The 23613-nt window shown below is 43.2% G+C and overlaps 1 protein-coding gene across 2 annotated transcripts in view; it reads left to right on the top strand.

Annotated features, from left to right (window-relative positions):
- The window catches only part of LOC311230498 (DNA repair protein XRCC4-like), a 150938-nt gene that overhangs the window by 110264 nt on the left and 17061 nt on the right, over positions 1 to 23613 (top strand). For both annotated transcript variants that reach the window (XM_084316787.1, XM_084316788.1), the window contains exon 7: positions 11225 to 11361. In XM_084316787.1, the coding sequence (XP_084172913.1) occupies positions 11225 to 11355 (131 nt within the window). In that variant the 3' untranslated portion in view covers positions 11356 to 11361. The remainder of the gene's footprint in view (positions 1 to 11224; positions 11362 to 23613) is intronic.

Genomic DNA, 23613 nt, shown 5'->3' with positions numbered 1-23613 from the left:
TTTTCCCTACAGCGGTGCCGGCCGCTACAGGGGTCAGGCGGAGCCGTTATGGCAGGGTTCTCCGCCCTCCTGTTCATTGACTTCTTTTGTTATGATGAATTCTGGGGGGACGTATGTAGTGGGTGCTATGGACATAATTCACCATTAGATTGTTTTGATGTATTGATGGGGCACTGTCACTTTAATGAGGTTGGTTGGGGGTTGGGCTTAGAGAAGACGCGCTGGTGGAATGTCATTCATAAAATGTTTTTGGTGACGCGGAGCTGTCAGAGTTTAGCACGGCATAGATCTGACAGCTGTCACTTGTGCTAAGAAGATAATAAATGACACACTACTTACTTGGTGTGGTTGCAAGATAGAAATTGTGCGTCTCTCCTTTCCGACGATTTCTACAAATGAATGAATGAATGAATGAATGAATGAAAACTTTATTTAACAGATTGCAGAATGGGTACAATACAGTACGGCTCAATACACACAATTGTTAAGGGGATGCAGACCAGATAAAGACGTTTGTCTTGTTTACATCAGGGTCCGGAAGCGCCACTGAACCGTGAGTCGAATCAGTGAATCGGTTCATTGCCGTGAGCGTGAATCGAATCGCTCACTCACTGAAATGATCCGTTTGGGCACATCACTAGCCGGAGTGCAAGCGGTGTGATGTAATTGGCAGACGCGACTGTCAATCAATGGTCTACCTGACACGCAAACTCATAAACAATGTTTCTGTACTGGAGGTGTACAGTATTTCAATAGGCAACCCTGAAAGGATTATTTTTCTAGAAGAGCAACACAGCCAAAACATAAGCATTGTATGCATAAAAGGGGCAAAAGCTCAAATTAAGTGACTGAACCTTTTGTAGCAGTAGTTTGATTTGAGTTTATTTGATAGGGACAGCACATGTTAATGAACATAAAGTACAAAATACAAAATGTAATCATGCAGGGTTGTAGCAAGAGCTAATTTACACACATGCACGCACAGTACAAATATACATTTATTAAAAAAAAAAAAAAAAAAAAAACTGTTACTTGAAATATTTTCACTGTGCTCCTAAATATTTTTGGGTGCTCCTAAATTTCTTTGTGTGCTCCTAAATTTTTTCATTTAGGAGCACATGTGCTCCTTGGGAAAAAGGTTAGCGTAGAGCCCTGATGCGGTGGGGAGGAGACTGTCTATTAGGAGGGGGTGGGGGGGGTTGGACATTTACGGTGGCCAGTTTAGAATTGCAGCCTCCCGTAGGTGCTCTTTAAGAGCGGTTTTGAATGTGGGTAGGGATTCACATTCCTTTACAGTTTTGGGTAGGGCGTTCCACATTGATGTGGCATAATTGCGAAACGTGTTTAGTCCCTTGTTTGAGCTGAATCTGGGTTTAACATGATTTGTTGAGCTTCCTCTGGTGTTGTGGTCGTGGTATTCACTGACCTTTGGGAAGTATTTTGACATGTACATGGGTACCTTAGTCGTATAGTGTATCTTGTAGACCAGGCCCATTGCAAGTTGCTGTACTCTGTCGTCTACTCTAAGCCATCCTAGGTTGTCAAAGTGGGCAGGGGTGAGGTGGGTTCTAGGGGTAAGGTCAAGTAGAAGTCTGACCAGTTTGTTTTGTGATGTTTGTAATCTTGTTTTTAGCGCCTTTGAGGTGCAAGCATAGTCGTAGTACCCTTGAATGAGTGCTCCTGCCAGAGTCTTCAGGGTATTCTTGTTTACCAGAGAGGAGATCCGGTACAAGAATCTAGTTTGTTGGTTGACTTTCTTTATTACATTGGATGCCATTTTGTCACAGGAAAGATTTGCCTCTAGGATGGAACCCAGGTAGGTAATTTCATCTTTCCTTGTGACAATATTGTCACCCACTGTAACTGAGAAGCCGTCGGTCTTGCTGAGTTTGTTAATTGAACCGAAGAGAATGGACTCTGTTGTGAAGGATCAGATTAAACCGAATATATATATTTATTTATATATATATATTTAGTAGTATTTGTATATCGTTTGATATCCCCTGTATATTCCTTGTACAATATGCACTGAATATCCCTTTAGTCTACTAAACAGCCCATAATAGTTTCATTCTACCATTGGACGAGAACCTGGCGCCAGCAGCCATACCCCTAGGTTCAAGTTCAATCGTGCCGCCCAACATGCCGAGGCAAGCCCGGTTCCGCGTAGGAATACGTCTGGCGAAATACGAATGGTACTATTTGTTCACAGCGCATATATATATGGCGCAAGTAAAGTAGAACTTTCTTTTAGTCCATTAGTTCTTTACCCTCCAACCGAGTAACAGACGCGAAGCCTCACCCACGACGCACGTGTGGTGCAGTAAGGCCTACTTGGCCTCAGAATAGGCATTGAGATATCGTGTGGATTAATAGTTGAATTGTCATAGTTTGGCACTATACCGTCGAGTTGGACGTATTTCTATTAAGCTAATAATAGTCTATTATGTATGGTGCATCGTTCGGTTAGAGTTATAAAGTTATCAGTACCCCCATCGTTCCTGACGTTATCTGGAGTCTTAACCAGGCTGGGCAGACCACTAGTGGTGCTTGCATCCGAGGAGCTCCGGGCCAGGACGAGGAGACCTGTACATTGGATTACTTTACCCGGACGACGGCGAGCCTTCCACGGCTTGGATTATGCTTTGGGTGCTTTGATTATTCCATGGATAACGGCCAACACTGCTGAGTGTTGGAACTACCCCCCGGAGAGGACTCCAGGTGAGATGGCGCTCTACACCAGTGAGGTCGCCTCACGTCTCTCCGTTGTGGACCGGCAGCTACCGTCCACCAGAGGGTCCAGCTGTATTCATCTGCGGACCGAGGTTCTGTGGGCACCGTGTTCAAGACTTTGAATTCTCCCAAGAAATCGTCGGCCAGATGGGATACCGCCAGCGGCTCTTCTAACCCCCCCTCCTACTGTCTTACAACCAGCGGGACCCCCCCCCCCCTTAGTGTATCCAGCTATAATCATTTAAGTACCATCGCTATAGTTCCCTAACGAACCGGGTTGTATACTTACTCCCTGCGTAATCAGAGATTGGACATTCAATGTTGATTTACCTACGAATACTCATTTGACATACAAGTTCAAGTTCAAGTTCAAGTTCTTTAATAGTTGTCATACAGAAGTACAGAATACTTTCATACAAAATGCTTCTTACTGTTACGCTCCAGAGACTGTGCTAGACAAGATAGTATCAAATAACATAATAACATAATATAGCATGAATTTAGAAGAAGAAAAATGAGGTCACAGTGTTCGGTATAGACATATGTACAATGTTCTGAGTTACCATATAATATACAATACACAATACTATGCAGTGTACTAATGTACAGTACTATCTAGTGCAAAGCAGAAATGGGATGAGGTACAATTTTAGGTACAATTTACAGTAAGGTGTACGAGTTGTAGTGCAATCCTTCATCCATAAATATAAAGTGTGGGGAGTGGGTGCTACAGTGTGTTTGTTTAAAGTGGGTGTGTGCTATAAAGTGTGTGGAGTGGGTGCTACAGTGTGTTTGTTTAAAGTGAGTGTGTGCGTGTGGATGTGTGTGCTATGTGCGTTTGGTGGTTGTTGTTGTGTAGTGTTCATTCATTGTTCGTTTAGCAGCCTGATGGCCTGGGGATAGAAGCTTCTTCTGAGTCTTTCTGTGCTCGCCTTGAGACTCCGGTATCGCTTGCCTGACCGCAGCAGTTCAAAGAGGCAGTTGTTCGGGTGACTGAAGTCTTTAATGATTCTCTTAGCCTTGCCCTTGCAACGCTTGTAGTAAATGTTCTGGAGGGTGGGGAGCCCCCCTCCAATTGTGCGTTCGGCTGAACGTGTCACTCTTTGTAGTCTGCTTCGGTCTTGTGCAGTGCTATTCCCAAACCAGGAGGTGATGTTGCCAGTCAGGATGCTCTCTATTGTACATGAGTAGAAGTTCTTAAGGATCTTCTGGCTGACTTGGAACTTCCTTAGGCGCCTGAGGAAGTAGAGGCGTTGTCGTGCCTTCTTCACAACACTGTCAATGTGTGTGGTCCATGTCAAGTCCTCGGATATGTAGGCTCCGAGGTACTTAAAGCTGTTGACTCTCTCAACCGGTGCCCCGTCGATGCTGAGGGGGCTGTAGTCCTTGACCCCCGACCTCCTGAAGTCCACAATCATCTCCTTTGTTTTGCTGACGTTCAGGGAGAGGCTGTTTTCCTGGCACCATCCCGCCAGGACCTTGACCTCTTCCAGGTAGGCCCTCTCGTCGTTGGCAGAGATCAGGCCCACCACCACTGTGTCGTCAGCAAATTTGACGATTGTATTGCTACTCCGCTGAGCCACACAGTCGTGTGTGTACAGGGAGTAGAGGAGGGGACTCAGAACACAGCCCTGGGGGGCCCCTATGTTGAGGGTGATGGATGAGGAGGTGCAGTTGCCTGCTCTCACCACCTGGGGTCTGCCAGTCAGGAAGTCCAAGACCCACTGGCAGAGGTCATAGCCCAAGCCCAGGTCCCTGAGCTTGGCTATGAGTATGGAGGGGACTATGGTATTGAATGCCGAGCTGTAGTGCATTTCAAATCATAAATGTCCTCAAGTGAACGTTGTATATACCCTTTGCTATATTAAATATTCGATTTGTACATTTGTGTGGACTTCGTTTCATCAGGTGGGAAAGTGTTCATCATATCTATATCATGTACTGGATGGCCAGAAGTTAAAGTACAAGAGGTAGTGGTTTAATAATACCATACTTAACAATACAGTCAGGGAATTGTACCCCTCAGTTACAATTGGTCCTCAGTTACAGACTCTGTTTTGCCCATGTGTAATGATAGTTTGTTATCAGCGAGCCATATGCAGATTTTGCCTAGTTCCGAGCTGAGGGTTTTTTCAACCTGCAACTTGTTCTTGTCAGAGACCAGCAGGGCTGAGTCGTCCGCAAACAGGAACAAGTTGCAGTCACAAGCTGACGGCATGTAATTTGCATAAATTAGGAACAGTAGCGGTCCTAGTATGCTTCCTTGTGGAACACCACAGCTCACTGTGAGGGGGGGGAGGATAGAGTACCGTTTACCTCCACCATCTGTTCTCTCCCCTCCAGGTAGGATTGCATCCAGCTCATTGATAAACTATCAAAACCAATTGCTTTTAGCTTGTCAATCAGAATGGAGTGATTGACAGTGTCATGCCGCAGTATTTGCCTGTGTCCACCTCTTGTTTGATGTGGTCGTTCAAATAGAGAAGGCATGTGTCAGTGGAGTGGGATGTTCTGAAGCCAGATTGGAATTCGTAGATTCGATTTTTTTCCGCCAGGTACTTTTCGACCTGTTCGTAGACTATTTTCTCCATGACTTTCGAGATGGAGGTAAGAATAGAAACAGGGCGGTAGTTGCCTGGGTCTAATTTGCTGCCCTTTTTGTGCAGATGGGTCACTCTCGCAATTTTTAAGTCCTTGGGGACGTGTCCCTGTTTTATGGAGAGGTTTATTATGTGTGTGATGACTGGGGTGATGGCGGTTGCTGAGTCTCTGAGGAATTTGGATGGGATGTTGTCATGGCCAGTGGCCTTGTTAGGTTGGAGGGTGCTCAGTTTTTTGAGTACCTCATCGGTTGTTACCATTTCAAGTTTGAAGTCGTCTTTGCGGACCTCTAGGTTTTTGTAGTATGCTACTATGTGTTCTACCCCATAATGCCTTGAGTGGGAGGGTAGTTTGTTTACCAGTGTTGTGGCTATGTTTGTGAAGAAGATGTTTAAGTAATTGGCTACATCCAGCTTGTCTGTGATGAGCGTGTTGTCCGTCTTTATGTTTATGTTTGAGAATCTGGTTTTAAGTTTTTTACTGCAGCCTAGTTGATTATTGAGTAATTTCCAAAGTTCACGTGGTTTGTTTTTGTTTTCCTCAGTTTTGTCATTGATGAAATTTTGTTTTGCGATTTTGATCATGGTGTTTACGTCATTTCTTAAGTTTGTTTCTTTGAATTTTTTGTTCAACCACGTGGGCTTGGAGTTCACTGTTTGAGCTTTTGGAAAGCTTTGTCTGACTTTTATGAAGTTCAGAGAATTTTTTGTCTCTGGTTTTCATAGCGGCCAGTATTTCAGTGTGCATCCATGGCTCAGTGCGATTTTTAGCCCTGGTGGTTCTTAGGGATTGATTGATTGATTGATTGATTGATTGATTGATTGATTGAAAACTTTATTAACAGATTGCAGAATGGGTACAGTACAGTACAGCTCAATACATACAATTGTTAAGGGGATGCAGACCAGAGAAAGACTTTCGTCTTGTTTACATCAGGGTCCCCCATTTTCAATTCATCGTAACATATATGACATACATGACATACAGATAGACAGTACTGCTACATCTATACATTTATGACATACCAGATTTGCAAATACAGTACTGTTTGTGATACAAAAAGAGTCCAGAAAAAAAAGTATATACATTTGACGTAGAAACTGTACATTGGATTGGATAGGTGGGGGGGGGGGACTGTACATTGGAGGTGGTTGGGTGGGTGGGGGGGTTGGGTAGGAGTGGGGTGGGTGGGGTACACTGTACAACTGTACAAACAAAACTGTACATTGGAATATTGACATGACCATACTTGGTAATTTACTGTACATTGGAGGGGGTTGTGTCCGGACATTTACAGTGGCCAGTTTCGAATTGCAGTCTCCCTTAGGTGTTTTTTGAGAGTGTTTTTGAAAGTGGGTAGTGATTCACATTCCTTTACAGCTTTGGGTAGGGCGTTGTTGCCATGTTGTTGAGTATTGTTGTGAATTTGGTTTGTGCCTCCCTCCCCAGTGATATGGACCCTATGCAATTTGCATACAGGCCAAACAGGTCCACTGACGATGCTGTCTCCCAAGTACTGCACAGCACCCTCTCTCACCTAGACTGCCAGAAGGGGGGCTATGTGAGACTGTTGTTCATTGACTATAGCTCAGCGTTCAACACCACACCAGACTGGTGGACAAGCTGATCGAGCTGGGTCTGAGCTCCGCTCTGAGCGCCTGGATACTGGACTTTCTGGGTGAAAGGCCCCAGGCGGTCAGGGTGGGGGGTCAGACCTCCAACACCATCACCCTGAGTATCGGGTCCCCCCAGGCCTGTGTCCTGAGCCCCCTGCTGTATTCACTATACACACATGATTGTGTGGCCAAATTCAGCTCCAACTCCATAGTGAAGTTTGTGGACGACACAGTGGTGGTGGGGCTGATCTCTGACAACGACGAGAAGGCATACCGGGAGGAGGTTGAGGTACTGGAACGCTGGTGCCAGGACAACAGCCTGCTCCTGAACATTGGTAAAACCAAGGAGCTGATTGTGGATTTTAGGAGAACACAGCAGGGGACACACACACTACTGAGGATAAACAGGGCTACCGTGGACAGGGTGAGCAGCTTCAAGTACCTGGGGGTCCACATCTCAGAGGACCTGACATGGACAACACACATAGACACAGTAGTAAAGAAAGCGAAGCAGCGCCTCTACCACCTGAGACAGTTAAGGAAGTTCAGAGTATCAGGGAAGATACTCCAGTCCTTCTACTCAGGAGCTGTAGAAAGCATCTTGACTGGAAACATCACTGCCTGGTATGGAAACAGCACGGCACAGGACAAGAAGGCCCTACAGAGAGTGGTACGCTCAGCTGAGCGTACTATGGGTATTGCACTACCACCCCTGCATGTCTTATATAACAAGAGGTGCAAATCCAGAGCCTGCAGAATAATGAAAGACCCTCACCACCCCAACAACAGCCTGTTCAAGCTGCTGTGGTCAGGCAAACGCCTGCGAACACCAGCAACTAGGACAGAGAGACTTCGGCTCAGCTTCTTCCCCCAGGCCATCAGAGTCTTGAACACTGAAATCTCCACACATAAGCACACATGAGCACACACACAACACACACACTGTATACGCTCACACACTAGCAGTCACTTTAACATGAACACACACACACACATATGCTGCACACGCTCACACTATGGTCACACAAAAAAACAAAAACAGGAGTGGTTCTTGTATAGTAAATAGATGGATAGCAAGCTAGCATAGGGACACATAGTATAACTGTAGATTGTATAGTAAAGCATGTATAGTAGCGTACATACGACCCAGTGCCCCATCCGTAGCTAACAGTGTATTCACTGTATTGCACTATCACAGGACCTAGCATGTCTTACCATGCTTTTGAAAAACTCATGTACATAATATACCTATGTCTTTACTCTTATGACTTGTATTATTGCACAAATGTCGCATTCTCATCCCTTGGATTCTTATTATTGTATTATTGTATTGTACTATGCACAATCATTGCGGGCAAGACCCCCCGCATTTCACTGTATACTTGTATGCCGTGACAAATAAAACTCTTGACTTGACTTGACATAAGATAATATATTCCTTTATTGATCCCTTTGGGGGAAATGTGGGCATCATAGCAGGGCGAAGGGGGGAGGGGAGGTACAGGTATGGGCATGGTAATAGACAGTAGAAGACATAAATATAGGCAATACAATTATAGTATAGATAAAAATAAGCAGTGTAAATGATATAATTAACTCTTAACTGAATATAAGAATATGAGCAAGTAAACAGTGTAATCAAAGGTGCAGATGGGGGTCTGTATGCCCTATCAGTTATATTATACATTACTATAAATATGGGCAATAAAACACTTAGAATTTGAATATATACTACTATGTAAGTAAACCGCATACACAGGTGCAGTATACATGAGGTACCCTAACTGGCAAGATATACATCATACGTCTTACGTTGATGCAGCACTGTGTGGATGGATGAATGAATGAATGATTTTATTTCGGTCTTCTTTTACAAAGCAATGTACATTAGTAGAACATTTATAAACTAAATAAAGGTAACCTGATTATAAATTTTTCAATTGCCAAAAATGATATAGTTTGTTTTGCTTAGATTCAGTGACAACTTATTTATGTGATCTCAGTTCCTTCTCCACTACATTCAGGAGTTGTTCCAATCTGTTTCCAGAGCAATACAAACTTGTGTCGTCGGCAAACAAGACATATTTTAATAATTTAGACACATCACAGATCTCCACTCCCCATTGTGAAAGCCCCTTTAGAGAAAAAGGAGGGAGGGCGGGAGGGAGAGAGGGAGGGAGGGAGCAAGCATGACTTTAGGAATGAGAGACTGTCTGAGTTTTCTGAGGGTGTGAGTGCCTAGAGAGGAAAGAGAGAATGGAAACAAACAAACATGATGAAAACGCCTTTTACTGGACAGCGACATGTTGTACTAGTATAATTATTAGTCTTACTAATAAGGAGCAACGCAACGCCCCAGCGTTGCTCTAATCTACATTCATTAGACTGTTAATAGATAGAATAGACAGACGTTAAGTTCTTTATCGGTTCCCACGGAAGGAAACTGATGTGTTGTCAGCAGGGTAACTAAGATACACAAACAATAACACAACAAATAAAACAACAACTTGAGATTGACCTTAGGTCAGGCTTCCTATCAAAGTAATAACAAACAATAAATTATATTTATATAATTCAAACTCCTCAAAACCCACCTTCAACTTGGCCTTTAACCCCTAATTTACCACTTTGTATGTTGTGTTTTTTTTTCTATGTAAAGCGACCTTGGGTCTTTTGAAAGGCGCTATATAAAACCAAGTTATTATTATTATTATTATTATTATTATTATTATTATTATTATTATTATTATTATTATTATTATTATTATTATTATTATTATTATTATTATTATTATTCAAGTATGAACATATTGACATTACTAATGCACTATTTCACACAGCTTTGCCAGTTTACTAAAGTATCTCCAATGTGGTCAAGTGATATTCACTCATTTCACAATCAGGTCAGCTGTCTGTGTCTCTGCCTTTTCTGTCTATGTGTGTGTCTGTCTCTGCCTTTTCTGTCTGTCTGTGTATTTGTCCTTGTTTGTTTAACATGTCTAGCTATACCTGTGTGTGACTGGGCTTGTGTGGAATGTTAGATTTCTATTCCAGATATACTGTAGGTCAATGGACTTCAGGGGCGGGGTCACCAAGGTTCAACTGACACTGACTAAGAAGCCCTTTAAGAATCCATATAACCGTTAACAGTTCTAACTAACCCTAACCAACAGTTCTAACTAACCCTAACCAACTGTTCTAACTAACCCTAACCAACTGTTCTAACTAACATTAACCAACTGTTCTAACTAACCCTAACCAACTGTTCTAACTAACCCTAACCAACTGTTCTAACTAACGTTAACCAACAGTTTTAACTAACCCTAACCAACAGTTGGGGTCAGCATTCCAGTGCAAATTAAGATTTAGGTTTTGGTAGTGTACCAAAACAGAGTTATTCCAAAAACGTGGATCAAAAACCTCAACTACCATGCAGTTCCAAATATCTGAAGAACATGCAGAGGAACATACACTGCAGCTGTAGAAGACGCTTAAGACTCTAGAAGACCTCACAATTGTGAAGTTTTGTGATCATATAGGCATACAGTACATAACTGCTGATATACTGTAGCAGAGTTAAAGGAGCACTATGCCCATTTTCATAATTCACAATGTTATTCCTATGGTTCAAGGTTAGCGTCCTTGAACAACTCTCACCCAAATCTAAAAACTAGAGTGCTAAAAAGCAAACTTATAATGTCATCAAGGTAGGCCAGCTGTAGTTTATATAGCTTGCATACAACTTTGTCTCGAGGTTCCACAAGTTGATCAAAATCAATTAAAGATTTAGACTGCTCAGAGTGCAAGTCACTGTCTTCGCGACAGAGTTGGGTTCTGAACTCTGCCATTATGCCATGCAGTTGTTGTTGTTGTTGTTGTTGTTACTCCTGGCACGTTCTTCAGCTCAATGGAAGGGACATTCCATGTCTCCTATCCGTCATGCAGCGCATTCAGTCCCATGCGAGAAGTTGAGAGGAAGACACAATCTTTTTTTTCACAATCTAATTAACATTTTCACAATCTAATGTATTTTATAAAAAAAAATTACAATTCGATTATTAATTTGAGGAACGTACCGAACCGTGGTTTTTGTGTACTGTTACACCCCTAATATATATTTCTATATATGTATTGGAATTCTTGATTTGGGTGGTGTTCCCTTTTAATGTTATATTTTAATTTGTGATTTTCATGCATTAATGTGTGTGTGTGTTTGTTTGTTTGTTTGTTTGTTTGTTTGTTTGTTTGTTTGTTTGTTTGTTTCACCTACCCAGGCAGGGACATTCTGAGTGTGGGCTGCCTGCCTCTGGATGACAGTGTGTTTGATAGTGAAGATGCTCCACCTAAACGGAAGCATCGCCTGCTTCAGTCCCAGAGCCCAGAGCACTCTGGTGACCTGGAGTAAATGGAGGTTTGTCAAATAAATGTGTAGCAGGCTAGCAGTAAATGTAACTTTACCATGACTCTACTCTTTGAACAGGCTCGTTATATATAGTATACCTTGTAACTGAACACAGGAGGTTGGATGGGGAACTACTGGTTCATTAACCTCTTAACCCTTTCTGCGCCAAACCCGAGAAAAGTTGCGTTTCGCCGCCAGCAGTTGAGCACCATACCCGAGAATTCTCGGGTTTTGATCCTTTGATCCCCGTTCTATACACTCATTCGGAGCTCCCTAGGTCTCCCTGGCAAATCTGCCTACGTTGGAATTGCAATGACGATCGAATCTCACCAGGTGGCAGTATCGCCTACCTTTTGAACTCTGATAGTTTAGTTTAGACAGTGTCTGTCCTGATCCCTGTCTGTCCTGACTCGCTATGAGGGGGAGGAGTTCTTGCAGAGCAATCACTCTCAGATGTTCTCACCTCAAACCTATAGTTTCCCGTATACACAAGTATACATATACACGAGTAATCGCGATGGCGATGGGATCACTGGATTATTCTTTTTGGAGTACCTTCTTGCTAAGGTAAGGTATATTCTATGTCTATTTTACCTAACCTGAAACATGTTTCTGTACTGATACCACAGTGTCGTATTTTACCGGACATAAACCATGCTTTTTGTAACGATAGCATTTTCGGGGTTCGCTATAATACAGAACACACGATGGGTCCCCAAAACATTGCTAAAATGGTCAATAACGCTGGCGCCATTGAGTAAAGATGGGAAAAGAATGTGGGCGCTCAATGAATTAACAGGCACCCAGAAAAGTGGCCATTTTAGTTTTTGTTTTTGAGGACAAAACACTGCAGGTCCATAGCCTGAAGTGGAGTACAGGTCCAAATTTCGTAAAAATCCGTTCAGAAATGGGTGGTTATGAGCGATTTTGGTAAACTGTGTACAAAAAAGTTCTCCAGTATTCCATTTCCTCATTGCATTGCAATTAGGGATGTTCGATATTGGCTTTTTTACCGATATCCGATATACCAATATTGTCCAACTCTTAATTTAATACCGATATCAACCGATACCGATATATGCAGGGTTTCCCCCCCAAAAAAACTGAATAATTTCAGGTAATTAACATTACATATCTCTTGTTATGGAATTAACACAACATTATGCATACTTTTGACAATAAATAAAATAAGAATTTGTTCTTACTTGCTTGCCTGGGTAAATAAAGGTTAAATAAATGTAAAAAAAAAAAAAAAAATATATATATATATATATATTTTTTTTTAAACCAATAGCGATCATTTCCGATATTACATTTTAATGCCAATATTGGCCCGATAATATCGGACATCCATAATTGCAATGCATTCCGTGTGTTTTTCACTTCAGGTTTTCGCTCATCAATTCTCACCTAGATCCCTGATTCGCACAGCCCCACGTGGGGTATCATTGGAAAGCTACACTCATTGGCTACAACCCTGTCCAATAATCTTCACTATCAGCGAATGATTGACAGTTCTAGAGCCTCTGGAGTCCGGGGTGGTAATCTGACTCACGTTTACAAAGTCGCACGCCTGACATATCGGCATGTAACTCGCACGGATTTTGTTGAGTGAGGTGGCATTCGAGGTGCCATCTATAATATGTTGTATAAAAAAATGCAAAAGTGCAGAGTTCCGCTGGCGGGCACATTGTCCCTAAAAGGGCCAGGGCCATTGCCAGGTAAGAGGTTCAGCAAATCTGTCTAGATGGCAGATGCCGCAGAATTAAATGTTCCATTTAATATTACTGGGAGCGTTGGCAACAAAGTCTGTCTGAAGAAAAGTTGGTTCACTCTGCCGCCATCTTGATAACGGACACTAACAACTTTGGATGTAACAGTACTGTTTATCTTTATGTCGTGTATGTCATAAATGTTACGATGAATGTAAACCCTGATGTAAACAAGACGAAAGTCTTTCTCTGGTCTGCATCCCCTTAACAATTGTGTTACTGTACCCATTCTGCAATATGTTAATAAAGTTTTCAATCAATCAAACACACACCAGACTACTATCTCTTTTGGATGGAGAGTCATCCATATCTAAGAATCTGTCATATATATCATTGTTCTTCTTTCATATTTGAAGTCACTGATAAATTACAGACAACCAGAATGGTTCATTTGGAGTCTGTAGCTATCAGTGATCATTTTGCCACCCTGATCTGTGATGTCAGAGTACCTCTATTTTTTATTATTTAGTTATTGTGGAACTCATTTTGTAGGTGTAAGTATAGTGCATTTTTGCTTTGTTATTTCCACTTGTGTCACTGTTTTTAAATAATATCACCTCTGCACCTTGGGAGGCCCGGCAAATAAAACAACACCAACAAGACTTTGTTCAACTACGCCTATGTTTGTGGGAGTTTTTGTAGAGTGAAAGAGAACCCTGCCACATGAATGAATAATCCCTTTCCCATCCCTCAAGCAGCTACCGCTGAAGTGCCCTTGAGCAAGGCATTTAACCCCTGTCTGCTCCAGTGAAGCTGCAGCTCCCTGGTGAAAGTGTGTAACTGTATGAGTTTTAAGAAGGGTGCTGCTGGTCCTACAGTACATGCTCAGTCAATCCTAGCAAATAAAGGATAAACTAAACTAAATGGTAAAAGAACTCAGGAAATCCTTATACTGTAGGCCTACATCCAACTCCATACAGCTGCATGCTTTCTCATACTGAGTGGATACTAGGGATGGGCATTTTAAAGAAAAATCCAGGTTGATTGATCGCATGCTATACTCAATTGATCGTGTATTACTCGAAAAGGGAAAAAAACTAAAAAAAATAATAATAATAATAATTGAAATATTTGGCACAATCTAACCCTGTGTAGTACGTCTCATTGCCAAGCTAACAGAGCCTGAAATGTTTCTCCACTCTTCAGTTATCTCGTAAACTCATTTTTGCCAAACTCAGTAGCGGACATCAGTTGATCTGGCTCCACTCCCTAATTGATTGAGTTTTAAATCACACCTCATGACTCCCTTCTACACTATAGTATACGTCTGGGTGTGAGTAGGCAAATACAACAATGCTTACAAAACACTGTTGCAGAGCCTCAGGACGCAGCGGTGTCCAGCTAGATGTTGGTGGCAGCTCCAGTGAAAACATGCACCTCATCTTCACCCTGGCCCATATAGGGCTCCTGGCTTCACTTGTTGTTAGTCTCTATTATTTTTTTATTTTAATTTGCTCTTCTCTCAAACAAAATAGGTTGCCTGCCAGGGATGAAATACACCATGTAATTCAGCCTTTACTAATGCCAAGTAAAAACGGACCTTGTTCTCTCTCTCTCTCTCTCTCTCTCTCTCTCTCTCTCTCTCTCCTCTCTCTCTCTCTCTCTCTCTTCTCTTCTTTCTTTCTTTCTTTCTTTCTTTCTTTCTTTCTTTCTTTCTTTCTTTCTTTCTTTCTTTCTTTCTTTCTTTCTTTCTTTCTTTCTTTCTTTCTTTCTTTCTTTCTTTCTTTCTTTCTTTCTTTCTTTCTCTCTCTCTCTCTCTCTCTCTCTCTCTCTCTCTCTCTCTCTCTCTCTCTCTTTCTCTTTCTCTTTCTCTTTCTCTCTCTCTCTCTCTCTCTTCTCTCTGTTCATGCAGATGGATGTGGAGTGTAGATTGTGCACTTGGCTAGGGTTTTAGTCTCTCTTCCTCTCTCTCCCCTATCGACATCGCCCTCCCTTTCCTCATTCTTTTTCTACTCTACTTGCTCTCACGCCTCTCTCCTTTCTCGCTCCTCCCTCTCTCTTCCTCTGTGAATGGATGATGTCCAGGACTCATCACGGCCATGATTAAAGCCTTCTTCGGTGACGTAGTGATGAACCTCTCCCCATACATTTGAGCTGATTCCTTTACAATCCGGAGACCAGTCACTGTCGGTCAGTCAGCCAGAATACACACAACAAAAACATTGACTACCAAGCAACAGCCTCCCAGAGTGGCCCTCACGTCCATGCCAGACTCGCTGATAGCTTATGACAGTACTTTTAGAGATCCAGTGAATTGTCATTCTGACATCTGGGTTAGGAGTAGTGTCACCTAATTAATTTAGCGCTCAAGCTAAAATAATTGTATCCATGTACCTGTTAGGGTAAAAGGCAGCATACAATGCCAAAACAGCCCTCCAAGTGTACGGAGCCCTGATTGAATGTGCCCCCTACTGGACCCAAAAGGAGAATCCAAGGAGGAGATTGGAAGAATAGGGAAATAACACCTACCTAGAGAGGAAGCAAGGGGGAGAGGGTTACAAGTGAAGCCAATGATGACTTGATCAGAGGCTGGACCCACTTAGGATCTGGGGGGAAATGGGGAGACCTATTGGGGAGTGGAAAAGAGTGGTTACACCGTACGAGGTCTGAGATCCCCAGTGTGTAGAAACACCTGCCATACACCTAACCCATCCAACGGGAGGCAGATAGGATGGTGGCCAGAAACCAAAGCAAGCCAAATTATATAATGATAGACTGATAGACAAACATAATGACATAATGATAGACAAACTTGCTTCCCTGTACTGGGGAGATGAAATGAGAGGCTGTGAAGTTATCAATTGTAACTGGGTCAAGGGAGGGGTCTCTGCTTTCCCATGTGTGCGCACAGCAATACATCTCTCTGGAGGTGCAGAGTGTGTTACAAATTGTAACTACAGAGGGAATGGACTAGGCGGCGCAGTCCGTAAAAATGCACGAGTCACCATGATCGGGGGAAAAGAGGGGAGGGCCATGAGACCTGTAGACAGGTTTAGCATGTAACCAGCTTAGAATCCTGTGTGGTGAAGCCTAGAGGGGGAGCGCTGTCCTCCCTGAGAGAGAAAGCTCTCTGACGTGTCCTGCAAATGGAAAATGGGGTTCCCCGACGAGACGAGTGGCGAGTGGTCAGACAGATTTGGAGTTAACTCAGGAAAACGGAGATGCATCCAAATAGAGTCTCTCCCTTGCGGTTATCAGAACCATTCAGAGCGTCCGAGGCCCCTCCACGACCACTCTCTATGCTGGGAAGTGGCTCATGTTCCATGAAAACGGTCGTCACTTACCTCTAGTAGCTACTAGAGAATCTGTCCTTTTCCACTGTGAAAGTCTACACTTAAGCTATTTTGGCCTGTCGTGATAGTGAGCTGGGGTGCACTGACAATACACATAAAATAGAATGATTAGAATTGAATAGCAATTTAATCCCACTAGGATAATTGTGGGCCGTGTCGACATACAGTAGGTGGGAACGTGGGGCACAGCAGTGGCTTCTCTGAGGATTGTCGTAAGCGATGATGATCACTGACCATGCCATGCGGCTTGAGGTAGGACTCCTTCACGGCCACCACAGCCCTGATCAGCCCCCTGGTAATCCACCTTCAGCCGTCTCATAGATCTCATCTCTCATCACTGTCACATAGATCATCCCAGTGATGATCTTGATGAGGCCATCGAGCCCAGGAAGGCAGACGCCTCCTCATCCTCACTGAGCTTGCAGAGCCCAGGAAGGCAGACTCATCCTCAACCATAGTCCTCTTCATCTGTCTTCATTGCCGGTGTCAACCCTGGCGGTAGTCTCTCTCAAAACTCAAGGGCTGCTAATCAATTCCTTGGATGGGTGAAGACCATTTTGGCGCCTTTATAGCAGGTGGAGGGCAGAGCCCTGACAGTTGATTGGTGCATAATGATTTATGTGCGAGTGCTACATGCACAGAACAGGTCCAACAAAGGAAGCAAGATTCAAAGCCTGCAAGAAGCATAACACAGACTTCTCCTCCTCCAGTGCTTCTAATGGGGAATTGATGGTGTTGTGTTGGGTAGAAGAGAGAAAAAAACCTGCCTGTAATTATTGCAGTTGCTGTTAAAAGCACAGTAACCAGATTACAGAAAAATCTTGGAATTCCTGAAATAGATGTTTTAAGGTAAAAGGCATTTTAGTTTGGGATTATGGACACAAACGTGTGAAATAATGGTTCTTGAAATTGCAGTACATTTCCGTTGACAGCTTTTTCACATCAATTTGATTACGTGATCCACATTTTCAGGTAATTGGCAAACTGTAACGGGTTACATTTTTAGAGTAATCATCTTGACCCTAGCTTGGGCTAATGACTTGGAGTACGCTGTGGGTAATCTGGAGCAGGAGTATGGAAGCAATTTCTCAAGAGTTTGACTGGCCCGTTCTCTCTGTTTGAGACCCTACACAGAGTAACATCTACTGAGGGACGACAGGGACACTACCCTAGTGCGAGGGTGTCACCAGCAGGTGCTACTGCTGTTTTTATTGCTTCTCATTCAAGCTATCGACCCCTTTTACATTCATGTAAACACATTTTAGGCCACCTCTTTCAAGGCCAATTTATAGTCTGAAATCCTGCAACTGAGGGGTTCTTAAACTGCAGCGTCGGACCCACCCTGCAGTGTTAATTTTGGCAGCTATTTTCATTTTAGTCTTAGTCATGTGTCAAGTGCTCCTTTTTCGTTTTCATCATATTTAGTCATCTTCATTTATTTTTCGTTTAGTCAGTTTTAGTCAACTAAATGTCTGAGCATTTTAGTTTTAGTCAGTTTTTGTCTCAATTTTGTCTTTTTAGTTTTAGTCTAGATTTAGTCGACGAAAACGGATGACATTTTTGTCTATTTTTAGTTAATGGAAAAAAACTTGTCAGAAATAGTCAACATGGAACATATTCTGATTTAAATTGCGTATTTATTTTTTAACCTAAGGGAATCTGAGTCGGCGGCACAAGTGATACACAGGAAGGGTGCGCTGTCGATCTGTGAATGGAGAAATAACGTAATAAGACACATCTCTTCTTGCCTTGCTTTCACTACCACACTACAGACTGTTAACCCCTTTCACCCCCTATTCATAATTCATGCAAGTACTCAATCTGGGAAAACATTACTTGTGCCCATCCGTGCCGGGTATGTCTGTCTCTGTGATGCTCAGATCGAGGTGGGCATGGATCAGAGGAAGCTGACCGGCTGGCTGGACGCCATGACGGAGACCACGGTGTTGGTGCAGATCCCACGTTTCCGTGTGGAAGACGGCTTCAGTTAGAGTTAGAGGCGGTCTAGGTCTGGTTAGGGGTTAGAGTTAGAGGTGGTCTAGGTCTGGTTATACTGATCCGATACCAGTGCATACATTTAAAAAAATAAAATAATTATATTATATAGATTATAAAACTTTTTTTTTCTTCTTTTTTACAGCTACTGTTTTATATATACTGTTTTTTAGTAATAACTAGAAAGTAATGGTATTTATTCAACAACAGGTGATTGTATAGATTAGTATTAGTATCATTAATTGACAACTAAGCTCAATGAGTTCACCCACAGAAAGGTTGTTGGCACATTGGTTCCGCACAGAGGTTACACGTTGTTGCACTTCCTCCTATCCAGTCGGCTCCGTTTAGGTTAGCTACTGTAGTAGCAGAGGCTCTGTTGTGATGTTTAATGCAAAATAAATATTCAACATTCTCTTTTGAGACTCTGCCTCAGACTCTTATCATTTGGCACTAAAAGCGAAACATTGTCACTGGTATGGCTGTCTGCATTATGTAATTAATTGTGTGCGAGAGGTCGATCAGTGATCACGTTAGCGTGAGCTAGGTTAGCCACTAGTTAACGCGAGCTAGATGGAAATACAAACAATGTAACGTTACTGGTGAAAAAGTGATTTACCTTGGAATACTCCTTTGCCAACTTGCTGTACTTTGCTTGCAGGTCTGCAGCTGGATTATGAATAGTCCCAACTTTAGCCAAGGTAACGTTAAGCTAAAACTAGCTTTTCAAATAGCTCTTCAGCTAATGCTAATAACAGAGCTCCCCGTCACACTGCTCTACTCGGGACGATGGCATTAAGAAAAGTTATAATTATTTTGTCTTGTCTTGTTTTAGTCAACAATATCAACATACATGAAGAGAAATTTCGTCCTGGTTTTTGTAAATTACATTTTTGTGTCCTCAGTTGTGGTCAACGATATTTAATTAACTATTTAGTAACGTTAGCGTCACATGGTCTTCAATAACGTGACGTCACGTCTCGTTGTCGTCATGAAAAAAACCTTCGTTGACGAACATCTTTCGTCATCATTTTAGTTGACAAAATTAACATTGCTGCAGACCCAATCACATCAAAGCATATCGGCACTCTTAACCTCTTATCCATCAGGCAAGAATGGGGCTAGTTTTGCATAAAACATGGATTGCATACCCAAAGTAATTAGTGATTTATTCTTGAACCACGTACAGCACATGCATGAGTCTCTTTTGAAAGGAAACATTCTGACCTTTCTTCCTCAACAGGAAGGATCATTCTGAGTGCTAATGTAATAGAGTTACAGAGGTTTGAACACACTGAAATAAAGGTTTTATTTACTCACGTCTTTGTTTACATGCAAACAGATGTTTGTGTTTGAGTTCCAGCTGAGAGGTATGAGCTGGAAAACACAACAGTTCCATAGCCTGAAGTATTATCTAGTACAGGTCCAAAGTTGATAACAATCCAACAAGTGTTTTACACATGTTTTTGTAATGTTTGTATCTGTAATAATTCGGTACACTTATGCAAAATGGCCGACCGCTGTAATTCATTTCGACGGGCGAGTGATAAATTCTCAAAACAAACAACTTCTCCGTTTTCTTCTCTCCTTTTATCGTAGGAATCAGCCCTCATATAATATACCATTAGCTCCAGAATTTCATTGGCTACAAAAACGTTTAATAATTTTCACCGTCAGAGGTGACTGGTCCGTTCAGGGCCAGCCGAAACCGGACGTGGTCACTTGTCCGAAACTGACGCTCGTTGGTTGTTTGGTCTTGTAACCCGAGATTGGAGGCACGTAATGGGTAGAGTAGGGTGTCAATCAAACAGCTGCCATTTTAGATGTCCAACAATGTGTGGGTTGATCACAAAATCACAGCCGGAAGCCGACAGACGAGGGTAAAGTGCCACGACGTGCGCGCCCGTGCGTGACGGTCCGATGGATAAGAGTTTAACAAGTGTGGCCCATCAGAGACAGGCCTGTGACCCATAGTGTAAGAAACCGTGCTCCAACTCGATGTGTCTATAGGTCAGTAAAGTGTCTGTAAGCCTATTCTATTTGTCTTCCACTTTCCCGGTAGTGTTTGTTGTCCATTCTCCTGGTTTTCTGTGTTTTTGTTTTCTGTGGCCTGGACTGCCCGGGGGCTGTCTTGTAGAGGTCAACAGGGTCATGTTATCCTAGAGTGTCTCTCTGTCCAAACCCCCTTACCTCTCCCCTTACCTCTGCTGCCAGCTATAGGTCCCAGGGTCATAGCAACCTGTCTCAACGCAGACAGCGGTGAACTTGAGGAGACCCGTTTTGAAATGCTCTTCATTTGACCATTCTACCTTTGACCTTTTGACCCTCCCCCCCACTGTGCGTTATGAATCCGATGATACCTCCACATCTGCTAATGACAACGGGTGGCTGCTAGGATAATCCCATACCATGCGCTGGCTAGCCTTATAATCCTCATAGGAATGTCACACTCTTGTCTCCTCTATAGATCCCATCATAAAAGCTCCTGTGAAAAGGAAGTTGAGCAATTTAATTGAGCATGTTCAGTTTATCCGAGAGTAATTTCAAGAGAAGGGTGTGACACAGAGATATTTGTATTTATAAAATATACTGAATAATATGACATGGACTTAGTCTACCATTTAGTGACAGTACATTCGCTGGTGTTGTTGAGTTACACTGACTGTAGCTGCATTCAGCTGGGCTACCGGTTCATTGATCCCAGACCAATCAGGCAAATGTCACGTAAAAAATCTATACCCTGTGTGACTATCACCTATCTCAATTGGATTACAGTTGTGATATACTGTAGCCTACTGTATGCATATTTCTAGAAATAGTGTAAATGTAATGTAAATATAAATAGAGAACCATCTACAATTGTTTTAAGTCATTTTTTAAGTCGTTTTAAGATGCGTCTGCGTTTCTTATTTTCTCATTACTACTGGTGGGCTACAACGCTTTCAAATCCTTGTCATTCAAAAACTTCATTATATTTATTTTCTGTAGAAGACTGAAATATTTAACTAAACTATATACTCTTTCATTAATTCTAGGTCCTATGAATAAAATCACCATAAATAAGACCTCAAGCTAAGGGCAACAATGGTCAAAGAAACCACAGCTTCATACAACCGAAAGGGTTAAAGCCATTAGTGAGAAAGCGATGATAGCTACGCCAACCTCAGATTAAACATCCAGTGACTTGCTTATCATCGTCATTCACTTAATTTGTGCACCTGTACCATTCTCTCCATCCACAGAAATGACAGGGTTCTTCCTGCTAGCCTCTTTCTCCCACCACATCACTGTGGACTCAGACAGAGCACTCTTTGTCTCTTGGCTAGGTGTGTAGTGTTCTCACTGCCCGCTGTGCCACACTGTAATGTCTAAAACAGCCCTGGCAGTCAACAAGCGGTGTTTAAAAACAGATGTGTAACTGACAAGTTATTTACTTGATTCTTGGGGTGAAATACTCTGAATATTACACCCCAGTCAACTTTGAGACACCGCTCATAATTTTGTGCCACTCTTGTTTTTATTTGACTACTTTAATACCTGGATAATATATTGGAACTGACAGATTAGCTACTAGAGTCAATAACTTAACACCGAACTGCTCCCGATGAGCAGGTTGGCACCTTGCATGGTGTACCATTTGCCATTTAAATGTTCAAGTTATTTTGCCCACAGTTTGAAGAAACGGGTAGTTATTTTTCGTATAGCTTTGCGCTCTGCTCTATTGGAACTGTCCCTTTAATCATATGCTATCATGAAAACTTTCAACCACATGCACGCTCCTCACCTGCCTGGCCACACTCACATCCGCTCATACATAAGCGGGGCCATGGCCATACTACCACCTCCTTCCCTACTTTCACCACTGTGAAGTCCGTGTATAGCACCGCTTCAAGTTTAGTGCTTTAAAGTAGTTCGTTTAGTTATAGGAGCTGTGTTGGCGTCAGGCCATGTGAGCGGCGCGGTGCGGGGAGCGGAGCGGGCGGTTTTGACGGAGTGGGTTTTAAAATGGGTCGGCGCGATGTCCGGAGCGAGAGTTCTCCTCCGCTCCAATCCACTCCGGGCCGCTCACAGTGGTTTAACACTGATGTAATATACATGTAGTACAATGCCAAAGCAACAGATGGCGATGTACAAACATGAAGGCCAATGAGAAGGGTGAACCGTCACTCACATCCTGTTAGAAAAAGTATATGACGCCATTGTTGTTGTCGTTAGCTTACATCATCGCTTAGTAGAGCTATAAACAACGTTATTTAACATTGCAGAATGGGTACAATTACAATACGGCTCAATACAAACAATTGTTAAGGGGCCCAGGGGGTGTAGACTGTTGTAGTTTGGTCAAATCAAGCAAATGTACATCATGCTCCAAAAAAAAAAAAAATCTGCAGAGCGATGTGGAGCGGGGAGCGCTCGATTCAAGGTGAGCGGTGAGCGAGCGGAGAGCGACTTGGGGGCGGGGTCAACATGAGCGATTAGCGGAGCAAAACAAGCCGTCTAGAGCGAAGAGCGGATTTCTCGTCCGCGCCGATCCGCTCACGGGCCCTGGTTGGCGTTGTCTTTTGTTTCTCCCTTTCTCACTAATTTACAGGAGAAAGAAAGGATAATGGCGTCACCACCGGAGAGTCTAGAGGATTATTCTGACCTCCACCCCCTTCGCTTCACATTTGGGGAGTGAACATCGCTGGGCAGTTCCCCCGCCAGCGTTGCGCTCCGGCTGTGCAGCTGGATACTATTGCCGCGAGAGGCAGTCGGCTGGCCGACGGTCTCTCTAGGTGGGTGGTGTCTTGCGACGCGGGCCTCAGATGTGTCAGTTGTGCGGGGTCGGCTGCGCAGGCTTGCGGCCCCGCAGAACAGCCGGCTCCAAGCGAGGATTCCTCCGTTGCCTCTCCATCGCAGGTGTATGGAGGGGACGAGGGGTTCTTGTTTGACGCCCCACTAAAACAGAGGCTTTGTTTTCCTGGAAGCCTCGATTCTGAGTCTGGGTTCGAGTCCCAAGTCTCTGAGGAGGGATGCCCTCTGCCAGCCGCACTGGACGTTGGCCCCCGCCTTTCAAGAAGAAAGTGGGTTGTGCTTCCCGGTGCGAGGGGTGCAAGCTTGCGTGTTTTTTAGCCCGAGCTCAAGGCGGCAGCAGCCCGCATAAAACGGGACTTCGCTGCCGACGCCACTGTATCTCTGGTAACACCGTCCTGTGAGGGAGA

Source organism: Notolepis coatsorum (genome assembly GCF_963971535.1).
Source record: "Notolepis coatsorum genome assembly, chromosome: 1".
NCBI lineage: Eukaryota > Metazoa > Chordata > Actinopteri > Aulopiformes > Paralepididae > Notolepis > Notolepis coatsorum.
This window is presented reverse-complemented; position numbering and strand designations above follow the sequence as displayed.